This window comes from Palaemon carinicauda, chromosome 44 (genome assembly GCF_036898095.1).
Source record: "Palaemon carinicauda isolate YSFRI2023 chromosome 44, ASM3689809v2, whole genome shotgun sequence".
Classification (NCBI taxonomy): Eukaryota; Metazoa; Arthropoda; class Malacostraca; order Decapoda; family Palaemonidae; genus Palaemon; species Palaemon carinicauda.
In genome coordinates this window covers 24,831,114-24,858,007 of record NC_090768.1, presented here as the reverse complement: position 1 = coordinate 24,858,007, position 26,894 = coordinate 24,831,114, and the positions used below count along the sequence as shown (strand labels likewise).

Genomic DNA, 26,894 nt, shown 5'->3' with positions numbered 1-26,894 from the left:
CCCCTACTTAAGAGAATTACAGTTTCTCATATACTATTCATTTTATAGATGGTGCATTGTCAGACGACGGCCTGTGCGGCTGTTCTGCATCAGCCTTGTGGGCATACCGTATGTCGGTCTCACGCCCTCTGCGGGGTTCAGCTGGAGGACATCGTGGTCTGGCACCCTGATAACTGCATGGTCTGTTTTGACCTCATCACCACCCTTGGATCTGACTCGGTGAGTCCTGTTGGCTATGTTGCCTTCTTGTTTATCTTACCTTTTTTGGTATACATACACTATTTAGTAAGATTTCTATGGTCTTGAAGGACCACTGGGAGTCTGCCTTTTTATAATTCCCACTATTATTTCAGGCATCCCCGGAGCAAAAGTCTGCGGCCCGGGCCACACTGAAAGTGTGGGTTGGTGGTTTTGCCCGAAACGTCAAATCCAAGCAGCCTTACGTCCTATCCGAAGACTATTGTGCCATGGTCTATCCTAACGCCAAGTCTTCAGCCGCTGTGGCTAGGCATGTTGCAGCTCCCATCATTGCCCACATTGATGCCACCATAGCGGGGTTTATTGATCAAGATCAAGATCCGTCGGATGCCCCCGGAGATCTGGAAGACAATGTTGCTTCCATGAACCTGGACGTCGAACCCATGTTATTGGATGATCCGGACGCAGGTAGGGTGGTAAGTGAGGCAGGTGTTACCGGCGCTGAGATTCCTATCCTCAGCCCCGCTCTTTCTTCTTCTTCTGATCGCTCTTCCTTTCATGGTTTTTCTGGGGACCGTGATTCGTCTCAACGATCACACCCGGTTCCCCCCAAGGATAAGTCTACATCTAGAACCTTACCTAAAGCTCGTAAGCCTCACAAGGCTTCCCATAGTTCTAAGCTGAATACAAACCCGTCATCTAAGGCTTCCGGCTCCTCCTCTAAGTCTCACGACCCGGGAGTACAATCCGCCACTCCTGCTCCTAGCCCGGGCCTTTCCGAATCAGCCATGCTTCGCATTGTGTCAGAGATGCAAGCTAAGTTGGTGTCGGAAATGCAGGCCAAGATGGACACGATGTTCTCTAACATCGGTCAGAGACTTGGGGCATTAGAGCAAGGTGCTCCGGAGCGAGTCCAAAGCTCTCTCATCCCGGATGCCTCTAAGCTCCCGCCGTTTACCAAGAATAATCCTTGGCGCATGGCTCTTCATTCTCCGTTCTCAGACGGAATGTTAACTTTGGAAGGTCTTGGCACTCGTCCTCTAGAGGACTTTGAATTCTTTCCTCCTGGTCTGGCATTTCCATTTCATGGTTATGCCAGGCTTACCGAGGAAGCTCTGGTTCCGCTAGATAAGGTCCCCAAAGAGACCGTCATCTTCCCAAAAGAACAAGCCCAATCTGTTTGGGCTAGGTTCCTGAACGACATTGGTTGCACCAACACCATGTTGACGCCGTATAAGAGTTCCTTCACAATGTTTTTAATGGATAAAAACACCGTGACTCCATGCGTCAATAAGGTAGCAGAGCTTGCTTTCCAATATGCTCTGGAGGAGAAGCCCTTGCCTCCCATCCGAGAGGTGGATCCGATCTCCCTCCTTCTTCCTTCTGGCATTGAGTGTTGGGACAATGTCCATACCAATTTTACCTCTGGCAAGCTATCAGCGGACTGTGCCTCAGTTTTGTTTAGTGAGCGGCTTCCCCGTCTCCCGGAATCCCTCATTAAACAGGAGTATGATTCCCGCCTACGTGTTGGCCGAACTCTGAACTTGGCCACATCCACGGAGTCGATAGCCTTGACCTATGATACTGAGAGTATCTTTAAGTCTCTCAATAAGGCTACGTTGCAGTCATTGTATTATGATCTTTATGACTTCGCTATTGCTAAACGTAGGTGTCGCAAACACGTCCTGGCTGAGGCGACTATTAGGCACGAGCCTAATAAGCTTATCCGGTCCTCCTGCTGGGGTTCAAATCTCTTCCCTGAGGATCTTGTGGAGGAAGTCTTGGCAGAGGCCACTAGAGTCAATCAGAGCCTTAAAGCCCGTTGGGGTTTGACTCCTAAACGAAAATATGACCCCGCAAATTACCAAGCCCGGGGTAGGAAGAAGCTCCGCCCGTATACCTCCACCCAGTTCAGGCAACAGCAGAGTAGTTCGTCCAATTTCCGACTGCCTCTTCCTCCATCTCCCGTTGCTCCTGCGCAGCCTTCTACCTCTCAGGCTCCTTCGGACGACTATGTCACCGTTCTGCTCCCTAAGAGCCAGCTTTCCGGTGCCTCCACCACCTCTCCTGCCTTTAACCAGTCTTATGAGGCTCATAGCTCTTCCCAGAGTTATAACAGAGGTAGAGGCTACCACCGTGGTTCAAACCAGAACAGGGGTAGAGGAAAATTCTTTCGCAAGGGAAAGAACTTCCGAGGCGGACGTGGAGGCAACTCCTCAAGCCAATACTGAGGTGCAGCAGGTAGGGGGGAGGCTTTATGCCTTCCGCAACAAATGGAGGTTCAGTCCCTGGGCTTTCAGTATCATCTCCAAGGGACTGGGGTGGAGTTGGATTCAAGGGCCTCCTCCTCCGAACAAATTTCATCAACATTCCACTCCGGACCTAGTCGAATTCGTCCAGGATCTGTTACAAAAGAACGCCATACAAGAAACGAAACACCTGAAGTTTCAGGGTCGGCTGTTCAGTGTCCCGAAGAAGGATTCGGACAAGAGAAGAGTGATTCTAGACCTATCCCTTCTCAACTTGTCCATTCAATGCGACAAGTTTCGAATGCTTACCGTCTCGCAGGTGCGGACCTTACTTCCCCGTGGGGCCGTCACCACCTCTATCGATCTTACAGACGCCTATTATCACGTCCCGATAGCGAGACACTTCCGTCCGTATCTAGGCTTCCGCCTAGGGGACAAAAATTACTCCTTCAAGGTGATGCCTTTCGGGCTCAACATCGCCCCAAGGATCTTCACAAAGTTAGCAGAAGTCGCTGTTCAGGAACTCAGAAATCAGGGGATTCAAGTAGTAGCCTATCGGGACGACTGGCTCATTTGGTCAGACACCTCCCAAAATTGCCTAAAAGCCACTCACAGAGTCATCCAATATCTTCAATCTCTAGGCTTCCAGATCAACTTCAAGAAGTCCCGTCTTCTTCCGAAATCAAAGTTCCATTGGCTCGGCCTGCAATGGGACCTTATATCTCATACTCTGTGTCTTCCCAAACCCAAGAGGTTAGAGATTGCGAGGAACACCAAACGCTTTCTCAAAGACAAAGTAAGTTCCAGACGACTCCAAGAGAGGATTCTGGGGTCCCTTCAATTTGCCTCAGTGACGGATCTACTTCTGAAGGCAAAATTGAAAGATATCAACCGTGTCTGGCGTTCGAGGGCGAACCGGAAGCTCCGGGACAGGAAAGTCCGCCTTCCTCCCATTCTACGGGAGAGACTTCTTCCTTGGACAAGAGCCAACAATCTGTCAAAGTCAGTTCCCCTTCGGTTTCCGCCTCCGAAGCTAATCATTCACACGGACGCATCCCTATCAGGTTGGGGCGGCTATTCTCAGCTCAGGAAAGTTCAAGGTCTTTGGTCTCCCTTATTCCGCCAATTTCACATCAATGTGCTGGAGGCCATGGCAGTTCTTCTAACCCTGAAACGTCTCGCTCTACCCAGGAGACAACACCTTCGTCTGGTCCTCGACAGCGAAGTGGTGGTCCGCTGCCTCAACAGAGGCGGGTCAAAATTAGGGCCCCTGAACCATGTTCTAGTAGCCATATTCTCCCTAGCAGCCTCGAACCGTTGGCATCTTTCAGCTGTCCACCTGGCGGGAGTCCGGAACGTAGTGGCAGACGCCTTGTCCCGGACCTCCCCTCTAGAATGGTCACTCGATCTAAAGTCATTCCGGTGGATTCTCTCTCGAGTTCCCGGTCTCCAAGTGGACCTCTTCGCCACGGAGTCCAACCACAAATTGAGAGTATATGTGGCTCCCAATCTAGACCCTCAGGCTTACGCCACAGACGCCATGTCACAGAATTGGGACATCTGGGAAAGGATTTATCTCTTTCCCCCGGTGAATCTTTTACTGAAAGTCCTAGACAAACTGAGATCCTTCAAGGGACAAGTAGCCTTGGTCGCACCCAATTGGCCCAAGAGCAACTGGTATCCTCTCCTGCGAGAGTTGAGACTATATCCTCACCCGATACCCAATCCGGTTCTGTCTCAGATTGTACAAACACGCGTTGTGTACGCTTTCTCAAACATTCAGAGCGCCCTAACTTTATGGACTTCATGAAGTTTGCGGCCATGCATGGTGCCAATATCGATCCTCAAAACACCTTGTTTCTAGAATCAGATAAACGGGATTCCACCATCCGCCAATATGATTCTGCAGTTAAAAAGTTGGCAAAATTTTTGATGGACTCAGACGTGCACTGTATGAACTTGAACCTTACAGTCACTTTCTTTAGAACTTTATTAGAATCAGGTCTGGCAGCCAATACTATCACCACTATTAAATCTGCTTTGAAAAAGATCTTCCTAGTAGGTTTTAACATAGACTTAACCGACTCTTTGTTAGCTTCAATTCCGAAAGCTTGTGCCAGACTGAAACCGGTTACTCGTCCTACCCCGGTGACCTGGTTCCTTAATGATGTACTCAAATTGGCTTCTGATACCATTAACAGTTCTTGTGATTACATTCCCCTTCTCAGGAAAACACTTTTCCTGGTGAGCTTGGCTTCCGGGGCAAGAATTTCTGAACTGGCAGCCTTGTCGAGAGACCCGGGTCATATTGAGTTCCTTCCTTCGGGAGAGGTCCTTCTTTCGCCTAACAAATTCTTTTTGGCTAAGAACGAAGACCCTCAGAACAGATGGTCCTCCTGGAAAATTGTTCCCCTCACGCAAGATCCGTCTCTGTGCCCTGTTGCTACTCTTAGGTCTTATTTATCCCGGACCTCCTCTAACTCCTCGGGGCCTCTATTCGTTAGAGAACAAGGTGGTACCATTACCATTAAAGGGATCAGGCAACAAATTTTGTATTTTATTAAACAAGCTAGCCCTGACTCTTTTCCTCTTGCACATGATATCAGAGCGGTTGCTACTTCGGTGAACTTTTTTCACCACATGAATTTTACGGACCTTTCCAGGTATACAGGGTGGAAATCACCGTCAGTGTTCAAGAAACACTACCTTAAACATTTGGAAGCCCTAAAATTTTCTACAGTAGCTGCAGGGAGCGTAGTTACTCCCAAGTAACTCACATGTTAATTCCTTGTCACTTTATCTCTCCCCCTTACCTGCCTCATTTATACCCTATTTGTATTCGTTGGTTTCGCACCTGAATACTATTATTATATTTGTAAATCTTTAACTCCTGAGTATCTGTATATATTATCACTCACGGCATTATTATACCTTACCTTATTTGTCAGTTGTTCTACCAAGTGGATTTATGTTCCTTTTAAGACACCCTTATAATTGTTTTTTGGCACTCATCTCTGATTAAAGCATCTTGTATTTTCCTTACGCTTATGTTTTTCCTTTATTTTGCAAGTTTGGTGACATTTCTCTTGTATAGATTCACTGGGCGGCACAGGTTCGAGCCCAGAAAAGGGATTTTGACGTAGGAAAAATCTATTTCTGGGCGAGGGACCTGTGCCGCCCAGTGAACCCTCCCAGCTCCTCTCCCTTGGAGTCCCCAAACTTTGGGTGCTAAGGAGTTGGGTTCTGAGCGGATGCAGAGTTGGTGGTGCCGAGTGAGGTTGAACGGCTCTCCTCTATTGGGGTCTTTGTCGTGGATGAATCTAAATAGTGCGGGACCTCTGGATTATACGCCCAATTTTATACCGACACCAATAGGTGAGCGAGCTAGTTAACCTAGCACTCCTTTACATTTTTTCTCTGGTATATTTAGCAGTAAATTACCTAAGAATAAGTGCTAAATGGAGCTTATTCACTGGGCGGCACAGGTCCCTCGCCCAGAAATAGATTTTTCCTACGTCAAAATCCCTTTTATACTTGTATATAAGAAAGTTATTAATCAACTGAACTTGAATTTATTAGACCACGACTCCAGAGCCACTATGGGCCCTAGAGTCTAGCAATCTTTATAAGCAAACCAGGATTCTTCAGGGTAATGTTTAGCAAAAACCAACTTGGTATGGCAACGAGTTGCTGCTAAAACTCTTTCCATTTTCACAGAAAGGTTTCTACTAAATTTAAGGGAAATAGCTGTATTACTAATATCATTTGTATCTAATTATTTGTGAGCTATTGTGACTAAGCTTCAAACTATGATACAGTATATTTTTTGTCAAAGGGTGATTAGGGACCCTAATCTCACAAAACAAATCAGGGACACTACCTCCAATATCTGAATGTCCAAATGATACTCAGTGGCTCATATTGGAAAAACAATCCTGTTTTCTGCTGAAATGCTTTCATCCATTTTCAGAGGAGATATGTGAAAATATTGAGGCAAACTCTTAGCTTTAAAATAATTTTTGGCTCTGAAGGAACACAAAAGGGGTAAAATCATCTTGTATTCTCCAAAGGTTACTTTGACAGACAGCGTTTGTAGTCTACTCGTGTTTATATGAAGCTAATGTCAGGCAAGGCGGCTGCTCCTCAATCCACACCACTCTCTCTCTCTCTCTCTCTCTCTCTCTCTCTCTCTCTCTCTCTCTCTCTCTCTCTCTCTCTCTCTCTCTCTCTCTCTCTCTCTCTGCCGATATTACCCACTGCTGAACTTTTAATAGATCACATTTTCTTCTTCCTTATGTTAGCAAGATGTTGAAATTGTCCTTTCCCTCTTTGAAATGATAAAATTCTTGCCGAAAACGAGAAAAACAACTGTAAAATTGAGTGAATGTCAGAGGGTGTTCAAAGTTTTTCTTTGTATTTTCGCAAAGACAAAATTGATAAATCCTGATTATTATGAATTTTATGTTCCTCTTTGGGTATTGATAAATGAAAACAAAGTTATTTATCATAATTTCATCATAAATGAAGATTCTTTTTGCTCCTGTTAGGGAAGGCGACCGCTCCTCTATCCATGTCTCTCTCTCTCTCTCTCTCTCTCTCTCTCTCTCTCTCTCTCTCTCTCTCTCTCTCTCTCTCTCTCTCTCTCTCTCTCACTACTGATGTTACCCATGTCTGAATTCTTAATAGAGCAAATTTTCTTCTTCCTTATGTTAGCTAGATGTTGAAATTGTCTTTTCCTCTTTGGAAGGATAAAATTCTTTCCAGAAACAAAACAAAAAACAAAAACATAAAAATGAGTGAATGTCAGAGGTCAAACTCAGACATGTACTCACTATGAGGTTTGTGGTAGGACTGAATGGCAAAGGGTGTAATTTACCATGTAATACAATGTCTTTTGACTCGTGGAAGCTGTACAGATGCCATTATTCACAATTTCTATTATATTAGGATGTAATAATTATGAAAATTTACGATAACAAGAAATACTGCATTTTGTTTTAGGGAACAATGTTAATGGTTTATTGCATTACTTTTATTAATTACCCTATAACTATGAAAGTAAGAGGAATTTTAACAAAATATTTTGTATATGCATTCTCCATTGCCATATGTAGCTCAGTTAATTTTTCCAGGATTTTGTGTTTTTCTTCCTATACCCCCCTATATTTGCCTTCCGGCCGAGCCCCTTAATTCCTCTAGCATGCCCTGATCACCGCTCCATAGCTGAAAGTCTGCGGTGCCACCTGCACATGGGTCTGAAACGGGACTAAGGATAGTGTGGAAGACGGAAACTGGTGGAAGGATGCCTAAAGAGTAAAGGATAAAAGTAAGAGACCCTTATGGACGATCTTTGGATGGTCTCAATCCTGCAAGCGAGGTACCACGTCCCATTTCCTTCTCTCTCTCATTGGGAAAGGATCAGTGTAGATCCTTGCTTTTCAGGCAGTAAAGGTTAGTCAAACTGCCAGACCAATTAACTTCTTGATATCACTGGATGTTAAACATCAAGAAAGTACCGAGAATTGTCCTTCATGAGAAAATTCACCATTGTGGCCTGCCCTCAGTCCGTCAAGTGATCATAAGTGTGTTCACTCTGGTTTCAACCTGAGTCATTACCAATGGCACTCACCCATTTTGTTACCTAGACAAGTAGTTGATTCTAGCAGACTGGGGTGAGACTCTTCTCCTATTCTGTGACGATCTTTTAGTTATTGCCTTGATCGGGGGTTCAGCATAAATCACTAGAAGTCCTCTTTGCAACCTTCATGAGAACTGTCATATATAGGATTGCAAATAAACATTAAAGAAGTTAAGTTGTTCCATCCAAAATCAGAAAATAGAGACCAGGAAAGTGGCATGTCTTTTCCTCAAGTGAGACTTTGTTACAGGCACACCAGTGGCTATGCATGTTAGGGCTCCTGACCCTCCTAGAACGTCTGGTTCCCGATGACCTTCGCTTTAGTTCTATTAAGTGGCAACTGAAAACCTTTAAGTATCAGTATCAGTATGGATTCTTAAGACTTCCAAGTTCTGGCAGGATGAGAGCAAAAGAAAGTCCGGAGTTGGTAGGTAGAGGTTACCAACCTCCTCAGGGAAGTAGACCATCACTTTCCTTCCTCAGATTTGATACTCTTGCTGGATGCATACAAAAATGGGGGTCTCACCTGTTGCAACACATGTCCACTATGCTATGATCTGACTCCAGTCGGCAGTGCCACGCAAACTAACTAGAATTGACAGCAGATTTCTGCCTCTCAGACACTTCCAACAACTCTTTTCTAAACACTCTGTAGTGTTCATGACCGGAAACACGACGGTAGTGGAATACCTGTACAAACAGGAGGTATTCTTATCACGGCAGCTTTGCCAGCTAGCCTTAGATATACTAAGTTGTGCGTAATACAACTCAATCTCCCTTTTCAGCCTGATTCAGTGCTGGCAAGAGAAACCTCCTGGTGGGCAATCTGAGTAGGTAGATTCTGATAGTTGGCTTCAAGGAGGCTTTGCTCCCTCAGTTAGCCATCAAAGTCCTGACCCTATGGGAAGTCGCTGACGATAGCTCGGTTCATGACGACTCTTAACTGGAAGCTTCCTGGGTACTGTTTGCTGGTACTGGATAACCAGGCACGTGTGCAAGAGGCTTTCCAACAACTGTGGGACAACCGAGACGTCTATGCCTTTCTCTCCCTTTGGCTGATGAGGAGACTCATTAATCATGTAAGGGCATCGTAAGATCTATAAATGACCCTGATGGCTCTGCTGTGGCAGCAAGCAGAACAGTTCACAGACCTTCTACTCCTTCCCACATTCTAACTAGACTACTTATTGGCCATACACATGCAACCCACAATTATTTAATGAAGAGTGGTGAAGGGAGACAGGCCCCTTTGTAATACCTGACAAGTGACAATAGATATCAAACATATTTTAGTCAATTGTTCTGTTTTTAATCTTCAGAGGATTACACATTTTTCTCCAGGACAAACCTTTAAGAGATATACTGGGGAAAGTTGTAATACCCCGAACTTGAAAAAATTTATACAGATCATTGGTCTATATCATGAGCTTTAATTAATTTTGTTAATTTATCTATTTAATCCATTTAATCCCTCTTTATTTTGCATTTATGTATTATTGTATGAAAGATGTGTGATTGGTTTTATAAGTTAAAATGTTACCAAATGTTGTGAGAGTACGGGTATGGTTATTAATTTGTATAATACAGCGCTGAATGGCCTTTGATGCCCCATTGCTAGGCTTAAGGCATAAATTTTATACTCAATTCATACTCCCTCCCCACAGAGATACTGAGAGAGCTTCCTCCCTTCCCAACCACCTCACGCAGATATACACAGCAAGGCAGTTGCGACTATGTCTTCATGCCTGGAGTTTATCCAACATCTCTCTCAGAGAGGGTATTCATGAGCAGTAGCTAAAAGGATTGCTAGATACCTCCATAAGTCTTCTTTTGCCGCTTATTAGGGGAAGTGGGCTGTCCTCTAATTTTGATGTGGTGGCAAGAGGTCTCTCTCCTCTTTATGCCACTATCCCCATGATAGCAGAGTTTTTTTTCTGTATCAGAGAGGAAAGAACCAGCTCTTTGTCGATCGTGAAAGGCAACTGCTCAGCCTTGAGCCTTGTCTTTGGATTGAATGGAGTTAACATTTCCTCCTCAATTGAATTGCCTCTTCTCATGTTGTCTTGCTTACTGGCTCTTATTCTGAAGTTAGACTACCACCTCAGAGCATAGTTCTTGTGCTGTGCTCTCTGAAAGGAGAGCTTTTCATATTGCTTGTCAGTCCTCAGATCATGACTTGATTTTTAAGAGTTTTTTTTCTTACTTTGGCCTCCGCGAGGGGCATGGTCTCTTCTAAGGCATAGCCCAGCCAAGGAAATGGAGGTAGGTAACACTTGACTTCATCAATTCATCCTTGAGGTTATTGCCAAGACTCAGAATCCAACTGGAGCAGACCTTAGCTTTGGGCTTTAATGAATGGTGAGTCAACGTTATGTAGCCGATGACCCCTTCCAACAGTTATTATGTCATTCGAGAGTGTTGAGGAACGATCTCATGAGAAGAACCTGAGCTTGCCTGCACATTAAAGGCCTGTTTGTAAACAAGGGTAGGGTCAAGAGGAGAATCTATAAAAGATGTTCTCAGTGAGATTCACCTGGTGATTGTTCAGGCTTGTTACCCTGATGTTCCTCATCACAAACATAGATCCACAGCTCTACATTAGGGGTGTAAGCATGCCCCTAATATTCACTTGAAACTTCTCTGTGGTGCAGATCCCTGTCGGATCTTTGGTTTCGCAAGAACACCTACACAGCTTATTACCTGCAAAACATAATGCACAGGAACATGGATATTCGCTCCATAGGTCCTGTGGTGGTAACACAAGTGGTGTAGGCTACTTCAGCTCAGATAGAGAACAGGTAGCAATTGGGCGAGGGCAGACATTACCTTGTGTAAGCCTAGGGTGAACAGATAGAAAGATTGGCTTTTTCTTCCTTTATCTTTGCCCCTCTCTTGGTGGCACAGCATCTGGAGGACTGCAAGCTAGTCTACTTCTGATTGCATTTCCCTTGTGTAACCTGAAATATGTGGTATATTTTGTTATATCTTTGTCCCCCCTGCGAGGAGGAGTCAGGTAATACCCATGTTAAGTAAGGTTCAAAGGCCACTTATGAATGACAGAGGTAAGGGACAGTGACTTTAGCCTAACAAACAGGACAATGCCCTAGAGACTGACCATATATACATACATATGATCAATGCCCAAGCCTCCTCTCCACCCAAGCTAGGACCAGGGAGGGCCAGACAATGGCTGGTGATAACTCAGCAGGTAGACCTATTGGCTCTCCCAAACCCCCCATCCCCAGCTCACAAGGATGGTGAGGTTGCAGACATTGAAGAAACTAACAAGATGAATTGGACTCGAATCCCACTTTGGCCATCACCAGGCAGGGACATTTCGAATAGGCCACCACAAGCATCATGGAGTGCTTTCACTCCAATATTCTTACACGGGCAAGTTACTGACTAGTTTCTCTTCATTGACCTTGATTGCCCCGGCTGTCAGCTTTCTAGCTTCTCAGAACGAGAATTCGCAAGGTGTCAAGGGTACCACTCTGACACTCATACCCCCAGGTCAAGTTCCCAGCCAGTTAGATTTTGGACTTCCACCCACCTAAAGGTGACTCTCCATAGTAAAAAGCAAAATGTTTATATATGTGAAGGAGCAAATGACAAAATTGGAAGTAATTTGTATTTTTCCTAACCATATAAATCTGAGCTCTTTGCTCATACTTGGCCTGCCATTACCTGTCCCCCTAGAAACTCCTGCCTGTAATAAAAAGCTACTCAATACATTATGTGTGTGTGTGAGCAGGGTGAGTGGTCTACCCCTACTACTCTTGCTAGTTAGCGGCAGGTAGTTTACCTTGCTTAAAAAGTTTATAGCTAGTTTCAAGCTATGCCCGAACAATATATCCATAGTACAGAGCTCATGTTTGTATGGTTAGGAAAAATACAAATTACTTCCAAATTTGTCATATTGGGGACTAATTCAGTGTTAGACCATATAGGTTTTTTTTTTTTTTTTTTTTTGTTCAAAATGCAATATTTCATTTGACTAGATACAATTTCATTCTTTTCATTATATGGAACTGTTTTCTGTCCTCAAATTTCATTAAAAAGTTTAGAGATTTAACTAATGGAAAACTAATGTTTTTCAATTGTAAAGTTTTTTAAAAGAATCCTAATTTTTATTTTCTTAGGAACTTATAGCCTTCATACTTTATTTAATTTTCATTATTGTGGCATGTTTTATTTTAAAGTTGCATGCTAGTCATGAACACATTAATTTCTTCCTTAGAATTGACAGGCTCAGGTAGGCTGAAGTTTTCTATATTAATTTTAATGGCTTTGGTTTTATTTTACAGGCGGCGTCGCTTCCCTCCTAAGGTCAGAAGATTAACTGAAGAAGAATATATCCAGCAAGGCAATGTAGAAACAAGGAAAGCTTTGGATGAATTGAGAGAATATTGCCGATCGCCTGATTGTAATGCTTGGAAAACAGTATCTAGATTGAAAACTCCAACAAGGTAAGGTATTTTTAAAGCATATATTTCAAGACTTGAGACAAAATTAACAGGTTTTATATCCATATCTGTTTAATTTTAAGCTTAGGTAAGTTGTTGTAATGTATTTTTTATGAGTTTAGTGGTGAATTTTCGGTATATTAAAAGTAGTTTTGACCTGACAGTTTGTAAGCATTTTACCTACTTTGTCTGCATTGTTTTCTCACAAGGTAGCTCCATATTCTCCTTCACTATATATCTACTCACAGTTTTGAATTCCAGTTAAGTAGTAAAGTTGTACTGTATATATTTCTTGATTATTATATAAGTTTTATAACTAAATTAGTCTGCAGCCTAAAGTTTTGAAGAGATAAAAACATTAGTTTTTATTTACAATGTAATGGAATCAGTGACTGTTGTGTGGCTATATAGTTATTCATGCGAGATCTATTTTGTCCTTGCCACATTCCACTTTTCTTGTCTTCTCTTTTTAGTAATATAGATGTCTGTCTGCTTACCTCCTCATACTCTTCCAAGTCTTGGAGGTCTTATATTTTCTTCAGTAACCTTTTCTTCAGCTTGATATCCCCATTGTCTATCTCTGTATTTCCAGAATGTCACACCAACATGTGCTCCCTTTGTGTATACCTTGTCCCAATGGTTTCCACCTCCCATGGTCTTAATCTACCTTTGGATTTTGGATACTTTTTATTCAAACTTTGTTTCCATTTCCATGCTTTTATATAGTTGATGATGATATATTAGGCATTGCTTGTCTGGTATAATACTTTGAATTTTCTGTAATATATGTTTTATTTCAAATAAACCTGCTGAAATTCATGTACTATTCATTCTCTAAATAGATGAGAAACTCAGCTTCAATAAAATTAAGAATAGACTAAAAATTTGACAAAGATTGTATGTAGAACCCTTTTTATATTCATCATTGTTAAATTTTTATTTTATTTTTATTTTTCCTTTAACTGCATTCAAGCTTTTCATTTAAAGAATGCATAGCACATGAATTTCAGGCAAGTATTGAAATGGTTGACCTTTGTTTAAATTTACCTTACTTTTTATGACAGTATACTGTATTGAATGTTTATGTTAATCAGATCCTCCATTCTTTTGTTATTCATGTCTGTGTAGTTTTTTAAAGAAACTTTGTGTTTAGCTACAGTAATCTTTGTCTCTGCCAATATTCCAGTACTGCTTCTCCCACAGTTTTTCTATCCAAAGTCGATTTTTTCATCCCATCCTCAAAACCAATTGTTCCTACTGATTCAGTGAGGTCTTTCCTTGATAATTTAAATTTTATATGTAGTTTTATCATTACTGTAGTAAAATAGTTTTTCTTTTACATTTATAAGGGTTAAGGCAACATTTTTCCTTTGTGCTGTATATATATGTTCTGTATTTCAGTCTGCTTTAGCCTTAGGATTGACAATTATTTACTTCTTGTGTATCATGGCATCATGATTTAAGTATACAATTATTTATGTATGAAATTAATAGGAGTGGTAAGATTGACTGGAATGCTGGTGAAACAAATGAATTATCATAAATTTAAAAGTTTACACTAGTCTGCTCTTTTAGAAATTATCTTTGAAACACATTTACAGATCACGGGATTTATTGGATAGAAAATAAATGTACCATCTTAATTTTTTGTGGTAAGTTTTATATGTTACATAGTCTCACAAGTTGTAATTATGCCTGTATCCACAGATTTGTGGAGTTTGTTGGAAAACCTAGTAAGAGAAAGAATTTCACGCCAAAAAATTACCAGAGGAAGAGGTAAGCCACTTTGGTTTTCCTTCCTTTGGGATATGAGACATATTTTTGGGGTTTACTGAGCTACAAATTTTAAAATATCATTATTGTCCATGAATCTAAATATCTCTTATTCGTAAAATATCACAAAGAAATCTTACTTGAAGATTTTTTCGAGAATCAGATATATAATTGGTTGTAAGATGTAGTTGTGTAAAAGTTGAATTGATATAAGAAATGTAATACAGCACTGTATGGCTCCTTATCCAACAATATTACGTTTGGAGTCCTCTGTGTTGATAAAATCTGCAAATACAGTAATAGGTCACCCAAAAGAATTCATTCTACCACTCACACAAAAGTTTTTCACTGGTTGCCAATCAACTAAATTAGTTGATTATAGCAGGGATAATGATACCTCCTCATTCATTGTATCTGCCACAATCACATGTTCTCCAGATTGTTTGTACTGTATATTGTGCTTTAAGATGTCGTCCTCTGGTTGTGTTCTCAATTATTGCTTGGAATGTGCATGGGAATTGTTTCTGGGAGATCGTGATCCGCATTCTGTTAGTGTATCGTGTTGGGGGCAATACTGTGATTTAAATAATCATTGTGGTACCACTCACAAAAAAGTTTTTGACTAGTTGCCGTTCAACTAGGCTAGTTGATTATAGCGGGGATAATGACACCCCTTCATCTTTGGACGATAGTGATGAATTTCACAAGCTCTTGACATTGCTTGCTTCCTATGTTAAAATTCAAGAGTCCAGTGAATCCTCCCATAAAACGTGTAATTCTGGTCCTTTCCACCCCGTTGCGTAATACAGTATAAATCAACTCTCCCATTTCAATCTAATGTTAATAGCAGTTCCTTCAGTAACTGGGATGAAGTAGAAAATAACAGTTTCAGAAAAAATTATAGCACAAATATTTACTATTATTATTAAGTAAGCACCTTTTGGGTAACATCTCTTACTCATTATTCTTAGATCAGATGCAGGGCTCGAAAAAGTTTTCCCTAGTACTGTATTTACAACTCACCAGCTTTGTGAGATAGGGAGGGAAGTCTGGAAGGGCACTAATTATGTGTACATGGTCTGTCTCCTGGAAATTGTCCTGTCCCTTTTATTATTATTATTATTATTATTTTTATTACTAGCTAAGCTACAACCCTAGTTGGAAACGCAGGATGCTATAAGCCCAGAGGCTCCAACGGGGAAAATAGCACAGTGAGGAAAGGAAACAAGGAAATATAAAATTTAACTTTAACAAAACAAGAAGAAGAAAAATTAGATAGAATAGCGGGCCCAAGTGTACCATCAAGCAAGAGAACTCTAACCCAGGACTGTGGAAAACCATGGTACAGAGGCTATGGCACTACCCAAGACTAGAGAACAATGGTTTGATTTTGGAGAGTCCTTCTCCTAGAAGAGTTACTTACCATAGCTAAAGAGTCTCTTCTACTCTTACTGAGAGGAAAGTAGACACTGAACAATTACAGTGCAGTAGTTAACCCCTTGGGTGAAGAAAAATTGTTTGGTAATCTCAGTGTTGTCAGGTATATGAGGACAGAGGAGAATATGTAAAGAATAGGCCAGACTATTCGGTGTATGTGTAGGCAAAGGGAAAGTGAACCGTAACCAGATAGAAGGATCCAATGGAGTACTGTCTGTCCAGTCAAAGGACTCCATAACTCTCTAGCAGTAGTATCTCAACTTCATTTATTATTCTTGAGCAACCTTTGAAAAACCCACTTTAAGTTGAAAGAAGATTATTGTTAAGATGGTGTGTAAAGAAATTTTAATTGAAACAATATATAAGGATCATAAAAAATAAACAAATTATGAAACACTCACTGGGAGACAGAACCAGGTAGAGAGAGATGCATATATACATAAACACTTCAATAGAAAATTAAAGAATGAAAATAGTTTGCAGGAATTGATATTGTAAAATAGTAAAAGAAAAAAAAATAAGATAGAGATGGAATTTTAATTATATTTTTTTATTTCTATACTCACCTGATGTTCATATTGCTTATGTCTCTGGCATCTTGGTTATGTTGACTTTACCCCTTAGAAACTAAAAATTTCCCAATTTTTTCCTTAGTAAACAACAAGACTATTGATGTCTACCAACAATAACATACGTACTGTGCTTGTTGTGTCGTCATCTTTAGCCTGAAAGTCAAAAGTCCACAAAATTCCCTCTCCTCTTGATGTCACAAGTTAGTGAGGAGGGTTGGCATGTCAGTATATGAACATCAAGTGAGAATAGAAATACATTTTTAATTAAGATTCTGTTTTATGTCCATGAACCTTTCCTGATGTTCATATCCTGATTCCCACATATTTGTGGTGGGCAGTCACTTAAGGAAAGAAATAAGGTATTTAATTTCCCATAATTGATTGAATACAGTAATGTCCTAGTGTAGTCTAGTTTTAGGGTAGTCTAAACTCCAGAGGCTTTTCTAGATATTAATGTGGAAATACATGCATGATTTACACCAAACAATTTAAATTAGACAGGTTACTAGACCACAATCCCAAAGCATAAATCTACCAAACTAAAAATCATATGCACATTATCTGAATACCTTCCCGTGAGCCACTAAAGGCCATAAAGCCCAACAATTGTGACGCTTAAACTTCAAATTTTGATAGAATGTTAGGTGAATACCTATTTGGTATGCCATTGAGCTGCATTTGAAACCTTTTCGAAAAAAAAAAAAAAAATTAGAGGAAGTTGTACATCTTATAACCTGAAATCTTAAGTTTTAAATGAATTAATATGAAATCTGCATCTAATTCTTTTGAGTTTTGTGACCAAACAGTAATACTGAAGGACATTGCAATCTTCGATAGAGGTTTAATTTTTGCTAATTTTACCCTGAATAAATAAGGCATATTATTGCTAAGGTGTTTAGAATTGTCCAAATAACAATGAACAGCTTTACCAGCAAACAGAAGCTATGCTCTAAACTAACAACTACTTCCTTTTGTAAAGATGGAATATGTAGAAAAATGGGGTAGATATTATACTGTACAGTAGTCCTAAAATGACAAATTTGTAAATAATTTGTATTGTTATTAACTATACAAACCTTAGCTATTTAATAGGGGTATTACTTTCGGCGTAGCTGAAATGATGAGCCATTAATTTTTAACGAGGGTTAACTACCCACACCGCTAGTTAGCGGGGGTAGGGAGGGTAGCTTGCTATCGCTCCCCCTCACACACCTGTGATTAAGCTCACTGCTTGGAGGTAGGAATTCAAGGGGGATAGAGCTGGCGGGCAAGTTTGGTTAAATAGCTAAGGTTTGTATGATTAGGAAAAATACAAATTATCTACGAATTCGTCATTTGTTCCGTAACTGAAATACAAACCACGCTATTTAATAGGGGTGACTCACCCACTAGGAAGGATGGAAGTCCCAGCCAATCCGAGTGTGTTAGCACTCAAGAAATAAGGAGCCCATGCACCTCGCTAAAACCTTGCTACGCAAGGTTTGCGGCATATGCAAGCTGTGTGTGAAGGTATGTAGAAGTGTAACTCGTCCTAGAAAGTTGTTCCGAAGTTCTTTAGATGGAAAACTGTACACTAGGACTTTCCCAGTACCACCTCGTCAGGGTATGGGGACGTAACAGTATTAATCTTAATACTAGGTACACAAGGGAGCATGGTTTACCTGCAGTGGTTTGAGGTCAACTATGCAGAGAACTCAGGATGCTGCTTTCCCCAAGAGAGGGGATGATGAAGAAAAGAATAAGGGCTAGTCAAACCTTTTCATTCATGCAGACTAAAACCGGGTAACAATGCCCTCAACCTTCTGCTACTTGTCCAGTAAGGAGCTTGAAATTTTAAACCAGCTGTTGTGCAGCCACCACAGGACCGATAGAAAACGTATCGAGTCTCCTGTGGGTCACGTCTTGCAGGTAGTGGGATGTGAACCTGTTTTGACGTTTCCACACCCCAGCTTGAAGAACCTGCGTCACGGAATAATTTCTTTTGAAGGCCAGGGACGTAGCTAGGCCCCTGACATCAAGTGCTCAGGGGTGACGTGTCGGAGGAGGGTCTGGATTCAGTGCAAGGTCAATGACCCTGCGAATCCATGCCGAGATGGTGTTCTTGGTGACCCTCCTCTTAGTCCTTCCTGTGCTGACAGATAGTGCTGGCACACGAGGACAGGCTGCGGCTGTTCTCTTGAGGTACAGCCTCAAGCTCCTTACTGGGCATAGTAAGAAATGGTCTGGGTCATCTGTTACAGTACGAAAACTAGAAATCCGGAAGGAGTCGAATAGAGGATCCGCTACTCCCGGGTTTTGAGTCTTAGCAATAAACTCAAGGACGAAGAGGAACGTTACCTCTCCCCATCCCCTTGAATGGGTGATGTCATACGAGAGACCATGAAGTTCACTGTCTTGCTTGGCCAAGGCCAAAGCTAGCTGGAACACCGTCTTCAAAGTCAGGTGGCGATATGTTGCCTGGCATAATGGTCTCACTTCTGACCGGGGGCAGGTAAGTTCATAACTCCATATGAGTAGAGAAAGTTATAGCGTTGAAGAAATGTCCATTTCTTTCAGTCTGAAGGCGAGGCTTAAGGCTGAGTGATAGCTTTTCACTGCCGAGACTGATAGGCGCATTTCTTCACGCAAATACATGAGGAACTCCGCTATTGCTGGAATAGTGGCATCGAGTGGAGAGATACCCCCTCCAGGACACCAACCACAGAAGACTTTCCACTTTGCCTGGTAGACTGCTGCTGATGATTTCCGCAGATGTCCAGACATCCTAATCGCAACTTGTTGTGAAAATCTTCTCTCAGAGAGGAGATGCTGGATAGTCACCAGGCGTGAAGTCGTAGCGAAGCTATAGCTTTGTGGAAGATGTTGGCATGTGGTTGTTTGAGTAGATTGTGTCGTGGAGGGAGTTCTCTTGGTGGCTCCGTTAGGAGTTGCAGAAGGTCCGGGAACCATTCTGCGTGATGGCATAGCGGAGCTTTGAGGGTCATTGAAAGATTGACCGATGTTCTGGTCTTGTTGAGTACCCTCCTCATCATCAGACAGAACGGGGGAAAGGCGTAAACGTTGATGTTGTCCCACCGTTATTGGAAAGCATCTTGCCAGAGAGCTTTGGGGTCTGGGATTGGGGAACCGTTGTCTTCGCTGCAGTTGTCGTCGTAGTGGTCTTGGTTGGATGGGACTGCTGTGGTGCTGGAGGTTTTTAGGGCTTAGATGTTAAAGCCCTATGGAGGAGGGAGTCTTGATGGGACTTCCTCCACCTCTCAGCAGCATGTTCCATATCCTTAGGCTCAAACAGAAGAGACCCCTCTATGGAGGAATGTCTGAGTCTATTGATCTCGGTGCTAGGGACCTTCTGGTGGAATCTCTCAGCTACTGCATCCCGACGTTTCAGGATGGTATTTGCCCACAAGTTCGAGACTTGGTGGGCAAGAAACTCGATCGTACAAGTACCTGAGGGAAGGAAGGTTTCCATAGCTTTCCTGGTACGTTCCTTGGAGAAATTCTCAGATCGTATCAGGATACCTAAGGTTCCCAACCAGATATCAAGCCACGAAGTAGCTTGCATAGCATACTTCGCAACCTTCTCCGGGTTGAGGATCTCGGCTGTCGAGAACGAGACCTGCTGGTTGGAGAGTCTCTCAAGAGGGACTCCCCTGGTTAGCTCTTCCAGCGAGTGGTGAAGCGGAAGAGCTGAACAAGGGTCCTCCAGGATCTCGAAGTACCTCCTCTGCTGTACGCGAGGAGGTGGGAGGAGCTTGTTTGTGGTACCGGAACGGTTGGAGGAGGACATCTCGGAGAGCTGCTGGGCAATCTTGTCCCTGGTACTCTTTACCCCTTGAGACCAGGGCAGGGCTGCTCTTTGCCCTCTCGAGGGGGGATCTCCGGGTCGGGAAACCCGTTGAAAACCCTCATTAGAGTCAGAATCTGCCAAAATGCAAGTTCTGACTCCTGCTGGTCTCCTCCTGTTGTAGGACTTGCAGCGAAGTCTCCTTTTATCCCCAAAGGCTCTTCTTTGGGAGAGTCGCGGACATTCTCTGAGTGGCTGGGTGGCTCCATCCTGGCCCTAGTGGAGGACTTTGGCAATGTTTTGGAATCTTTAGACTCCTTCCGAGGAAGGATGTAAGACTCCAACACTGATGTCTATTCCCGGACTCTGAAGAACTCTCGGCGTGAAGAGAGATTTCCTCCATTGGTGCGATGGGGGAAAATCTCTCTTCGCGTGGTTCCCTAGGTGACAGGAGATCTTCGTCCGAAAGGGATGGAGAGTTAGTCCGAGAAATAGGAAGAACTTGTCTTGATGGTCTGAGTGGAGTCAGTTTCTCCCTCGGGGAAGTGACCGCTTCCAGAACTCCTCTTTTCCTCTTCAAAGCGGTAGAGGAAGCCATGGTTCCATGTCCTAGATCAGTGAGGACAGGCTTGAAAGCCTGGGTTACGGCTCTGATCAGGGCACTGAACCAGGGCTGTTGGCTGACAGACGTACTGTCAGACATACCTCATGAAGGGAAAGGGACTGAAGGTTCCCTGGGAGGAGTTACTGGAATGGGTGGGTTCGCCTTAGGATGTAGCTTTGGGATCCTGAACTCCTCTGCATGTTTCCCTTCTCCCACAATGCGCGGTGGTATGCGCTTGCGAGGAGGGGAATGAGGCGATGGCATCCTTGCCGGACGTCGTTCCTTTTGGTGCGCATGCTCGCGCGCGAGAGAATATTTGCGCTTGCGCGAGGGAGAGTATTGGTGCTCACGCGCGGTAGACTGTTGGCGCGCGTGCGTACGAGAATATTCGCTCACGCGGGCGCGCAGAAGAATCACGATGTGCTCGTGCGCGCAGGAAAATCACTTTGTGCGCATGCGCGCGGGAGAATGTCTCCGAGCGCGCGAATCATGATGGGCCCGCGTCTTTAAGAGAGAGAGGGCGCACGCGCGTATCTCTGTGTGCGCGCGCAGGTGAGCGCAAGGCTGGTGAGCGCTGGCGCGCCGGTAAAAGATGGTGTGCAGGTGAGGGCAACATGGTTGTTGCCTCACCTACAAACTTGCGTGCTGGAGAGTGATGGCGCGCAAGATGGCGCTCAGGAGAGCATGATGTGGGGCGCACATGTTGGCGCACGGGAGAGTGCTGTTGCGCAGGAGAACGTTGGCACGCAGGTGAGTGCTGGCGCGTAGGCGCAGAGCGCATAAGCGCAGGGCACATCGGTGCAGGAGAGGCCTGGCGCGCAGGAGATTGTTGGCGCTTGTGCGCATGTGGGCGCGCATGGCACGTGGGAGATCTCTGATCTTGTAGGCGCATGTTGGTGCGTAAGTGCGTGAGGTTGGGGCCTGACGAGCTACTAGTGAGCGCTAGTCAGGTTGCGTGGGTGCGTGGTGTGCGGTACGATGGCGCAATAGCTCACTTAGGTGGAGCCTTGTTAAGCCCATGCAGGAACGGCCATGGAAGGTTGGCAGGTCTGTCGGATGGATGGTCGACGTGTCCTTTAAAAGGATGACCATCCACCGAAAGAGATCGCGAACAATCTGCAGAGAGGTCCAGGACTGAAGTCACAAGACTGGTTGCAGGTGCAGTAATGGACGATTGGTCTAGAGGCTCCTCTGCGGGGGACTGCATAAACGGCATTGAACCAAAGAGGCACCTCCTCACCACAGGTGAAGGAAGGCTTCTAAGGCGAAGAGGAAGGCGAGCTTTCCGACTGATGCGGCCTCTGAGGGCCGTTGGATCAGCAAGCTGACCGTCAGCAGTCCTCAGAAGAGGAGTCTATGTAAGTGAACTCCCCCAAGGGAGAGAAACACTAGCAGAAGAGACTGATGATGAACTTAGTTTCCCCCTCGGAGGATGGTCAGGAAGAGGGAAACTAAGCCGGCAGCTACTGTAAAGTCTGGAGTGGCAGAGGAGATGGGTGAAGCCGCATGAGACACCTTTGACACAACAACATCGACAAGTGTCAAGGGATATACCTCTGACGGTGACGACGACTGCTTGACAGAAGCACCCTTGCAGATGTAATCAAGCAAAGCCTCCTTGGAAGGCGAACCCGTGAGCACCAAGGAGGACCAAATCTGGAAAACAGAAATTAGTGACAAGGTCTCTCCCGGGGGGAGAGGTGGTGCTGCTTCGCTAGGGGAAGCAACGTCATCTCTCGAGACCCGGGGTTGGACAGAAATAAATCGGTCTACGCTACTACTCGACAGTCTCTCGAAAGAGACCGACTGTATAGGAGCTTCAGAGGAGGTTTGGGCGACGGAAGAAGAGGCCTTGGGTTTTTCTTTCTTCGAAGCAACCTTCGAAGGAGAAACATCCCGCTTGGACTTCTTCTTCCGCCGTCGCGAAAACCTCTCCCACTAAGAGGAAGACCACTCCCTACACTCACTACACTTGTTGACACTATCACACTGTTGGCCTCTGCAAGAAGGACAAAGGGCGTGAGGATTGGTCTCGAACGCCGACAGGAATGTTCCACAGAGGCGGTCGGGAAGACCAGGGCAGGTGCGCATGGTCGCAGAAGCCAACTTCACGTACACAGTCTAAGAGAAAAGAAAAAACAAATAGCATTAATGGCTGCCAATTGTCGGCAAGGATCAAGAGCTGCAACGTCCGTTCACCATCCGAGCCGAAAGCAAAGTGAGCTCAATCTCAGGCGTGTGAGGGGGAGCGGTAGCAAGCTACCCTCCCTACCCCCGCTAACTAGCAGTGTGGCTAGTTAACCCTCGTTAAAAATTAATGGCTTGTCATTTCAGCTACGCCGAAAGTAATACCCCTATTAAATAGCGTGGTTTGTATTCCAGTTATGGAACAATTCATTTTTAGATGTGAAATCAGGAAAAAGGGATAAAAGCATCTTAGGATCACCATAGCTTACTTTAATAAGTGTTCCTTGTACTGCAGTTCCCGAAGTCATTTTCTGAAGCCAAAAGTGAACAGAAATAAATAGTTTCATGCAAGATCTCATGTAAAATCTGATTCAAAAGTTCAAAACGTGAACGTTTGCCTCCTGGAGGTCTTTTGATATTAAAAGACCTAAAACCTGCTGTGATTCCAGATGTGGACAAATCTAATCCTATATGTTCAATCAAAGAAATCAACAAAGATTGATACCCCTAATGGCTGAAATTGAAAGTATTTTGTGGAAAAGGAAATGAAAATGAAAATATTATCAGAACTCAATCAGTTACTAATAAATTCTTTGACCCTCACCAATCAAAATACAATAACCACAAAATTGTTTTTGATATACTGTACTTTACTATACTGTCTTTTGGGACCTATAATTCCCAATCTGCAGAATCATGAAAGCCATTTGCTTCTAAATTTATTGTGGACAGATCTCACTCGGTAAGAATTATCTTGTACAAGTTTAGCAGCACTACTCTCAAAACTAGAATGGCATTTCTTGGTAACCACCCATGACCACTCGGATAACAGGTTACAGATATATGAGACCTCCTCTTGGTGGTGAAAACATAGCAATCAGTGGCATCCTGGTGGTTTTAGAAAGCATGAATTTATTCTGATACCATTTGTCTATTTTGAATCCTCTAGCAGAGGCAATTTTGGATGCTGAAAGTTTTCTTTTAGACCACAGTTTGCTTGATACTTCTGTAGTTGGAATAACAATGCCAGGCCAGAAATAACATCCCTTTATGTCCTAAGTGGTGAAGATGGCATCCAAGTTAATTAGGGAGGGGATGCTGAAAGGGGATTTTACATTGCTCAAAAATGTAGCCCCCATCCATGGTAGAGGATATTAGCAATAAACCTCCTTCTCCTGGGCAACAAAGAAAAGACTTCGCCAATCACGTTCAGTGAACAGATTGTTCTAATAACTTTAACTCGGTCAGGGTAGTCTTTGACTCAGCTGACAAAAGAAGTGTGTCCCCTGACGCTTCCAACAATTCCTCCAAAGGGGGGATCTTCCTGAATATCTGCTTCCTCCTGAAGGACTAGCTCTTGAACATCTGTGGCTCGAGAAGTGGGCTGGGAAATCAAAGTTGCATCGAGCGGGGCCCAAAGGCTTGGTCTGCTGCCCCTTGAGGGTCGAAGAGGCACCTTTCTTGGCAGATTTTGAATCCTTAGGCTCTCCTCTGAGCACCTGCTGAAAAGGGTGATATTGGGACAGAAGGTCTGATACAAGTTTCAAAAGTTCTAGTTCAGGGAGATCCCCAAGACTGTGATCGGGATCAATAAGTAGTTCTTCATGAGAGTAATCTTTATTGGTGAACGGAAGCCTCTGTGATACCTCAATCTGGCATCCCCCTAAGGTGTTGTGAGTCCTGCTCCTGTGGCGCCGTCTGACATAATCTAATTCCCTAAAAATATAAACCTGTAGATCTTTACATATACTTTACCCACCATCACCTTCTCCCAAAGAAAATCCCAACTGCAATCAAAGTGAGGAAGGTAAGAGTGAGTAGGTGGGTGGTGCTTCTTCCTGCTACCACTGGTAACATCCAGAACTGTTCTTGATACCTTGTTAAACGTTTTTTCATAGCTGTATGCTGGATTGTGCTGATATCATTACTCCTATGTAAAGAACTACAGTACAGGTTTATATTGTCAGAAAAAATAAAAATTATTTTAAAAAATGTCAATCTTATCAGTCTTATATGTTATTTCTCCCATACCAGTCCCTGCATTTATTGCCAGGTGGCACAGGTGTGACCTATAACTTTTCTTTCATGTAGGCAAAAGAGTCGATGGACAGTTTAGACTTTTAAGACTATGCAAGAGAGCTCTATGATTGTTGTGTTTTTATAAATATTTTTGTTTTAGGGTTCACACAATTTTTTCAAAATAACAGTGTTGTATATTACAGTACCTTATTCCTAGTTAGTATAAAGGAGTTGAACCAGCCTGATTTAGCCATTGTTTAACAAGATCTTATAATTCAACCTAACATAATGTATTATTTTCTCCCAATCAAGGTTTGCAGAATTTGTTGAAGGAGGCTCTCACTTAGATGATGATGCTATTCTTTCTTATGAAAGCAACCATGTTACGCCTGTCAGAGATGAAGATGATCTTTACTTAACAACAGATGATGAAGATGAAACATGAGTTTGACAAGATATGTTATGTGTGCTCATAGTGGTGATAAGATTACCTGATGATATGTGTAGTGAAGAAAGAGCTTTAATAGATAAAGATTTATGAACACATCAGTCCTAAATATGAACAAAATTCTCAGGAGATGTTGCTCTCTCTCATTATCGTAATATGATAGAAAGTTACATATTGTATGAAATGCAATGGCTGTGAAGTTTTCTGTGTGTTTTTTTATTTGTATATTTACACTTTCTTCCTACATCATTTTATGTGTAATATATCTGTGTGCAGTCTTGGTCAAGCATAATCTCTGAAAAAATATGCGAATTGTGTACATTTTAACAGTGTGTTTGTCATATTAAGATCAAAATATGATTCTAGGAAAGAAGGTCTCCTAAAGGGCCTAAGCGAAAGAAACATTAATGTCTTCTGTGGAGAAATTCTTTTGCTGCATGGGGGTATTTACATAAGGATCTGTTGATCGAGTATTATAAGGAAACTTTGTACAAATCCATTTACCCTTTGATTCCTGTTTTTCATGGCTCAAAAACTTGTGTATTTTTCAAGAACAGGAATTGATGTAAATTTCCAACTTGATTTATTTTCTAAGACTATCTTTTTAAAAGATTGTGATGTGATGGGAAAAATTTTTGTATTTAGTGGTAATAGCTGTAAATATTAGTTAGTTCATTGATTGAATGACAAATTGTAGTTTTTATGTACAATAGTACTTAAGAGTACAATATACTGTAGTATGAATGGAATACTATAAGAAATTTTCCTTTTCAGGTTTACTATAAATTTTTATTTTGCAGTGCAGTATTTTGTTTAGCTTAGTCTTGCTGATTAGTTGAGTCTTATGATCATAAATCACTTGAGTCATAGTTCAATAACATTTTGTACAGTAACTTGATTTAGTCATTGCATCTTTTTATTTATTATTTCATTTCATCACACTTTCCATTTTGAGTACTAATATTTCATGTAAAGTTCCTAATTTTCAATAATTTAATGTCAGAAGGTGTATGACAAAGTGCTGTACTAATTTCTTGTTTGCCAATAGTAGTTTGTTTGATTATCATAATTCATCTAACTTGGTCATGATTATTTAGTTTGTGGCTTGATGCAAGTTATAATAGCGTGTCATTTTAATATCTAATTTTAGATTTGTTTTTAAATATGAGAAAACTATTGTATCTAATGCTTTATTGCTATTTGATGATTTGATTGAGGCAAAATATTCTTAAACCAATAAAACTTGCCACATCTCAGTTGGATTATTTTGAGTGTTGAAATACATACATTGGTTCAATGCCAAGGAAAATTATTGCTAATTTGTTTTTTGATTGTGTGGTTTTTATTTGAAAATCTGGGCATGATCTTTTAAAGAAAATGTTAATAATGGATATTTCAAGTTTATGTAATTTTCAAATGGAAAATCTGTGCATAATTTTTAGTTTAATCTCATGTTTATGAGGGAGTGGTAAATGGTTCTGCTTTTTAAAATTACTTCCATAAAATAGTGAAGATCACT

At 42.4% G+C, this 26,894-nt stretch overlaps 1 protein-coding gene across 4 annotated transcripts in view; it reads left to right on the top strand.

The window, feature by feature from the left end:
* The window catches only part of Nemp (Nuclear envelope integral membrane protein), a 177,038-nt gene extending 150,411 nt beyond the window's left edge, over positions 1-26,627 (top strand). For 3 of the 4 annotated variants that reach the window (XM_068366974.1, XM_068366973.1, XM_068366971.1), the window contains 3 exons: positions 12,393-12,554; positions 14,259-14,327; positions 25,240-26,627. In XM_068366974.1, the coding sequence (XP_068223075.1) occupies positions 12,393-12,554; positions 14,259-14,327; positions 25,240-25,372 (364 nt within the window). In that variant the 3' untranslated portion in view covers positions 25,373-26,627. The remainder of the gene's footprint in view (positions 1-12,392; positions 12,555-14,258; positions 14,328-25,239) is intronic. The other variant, XM_068366972.1, reaches the window with a different exon arrangement.
* The last annotated feature ends 267 nt before the right edge of the window (positions 26,628-26,894 follow it).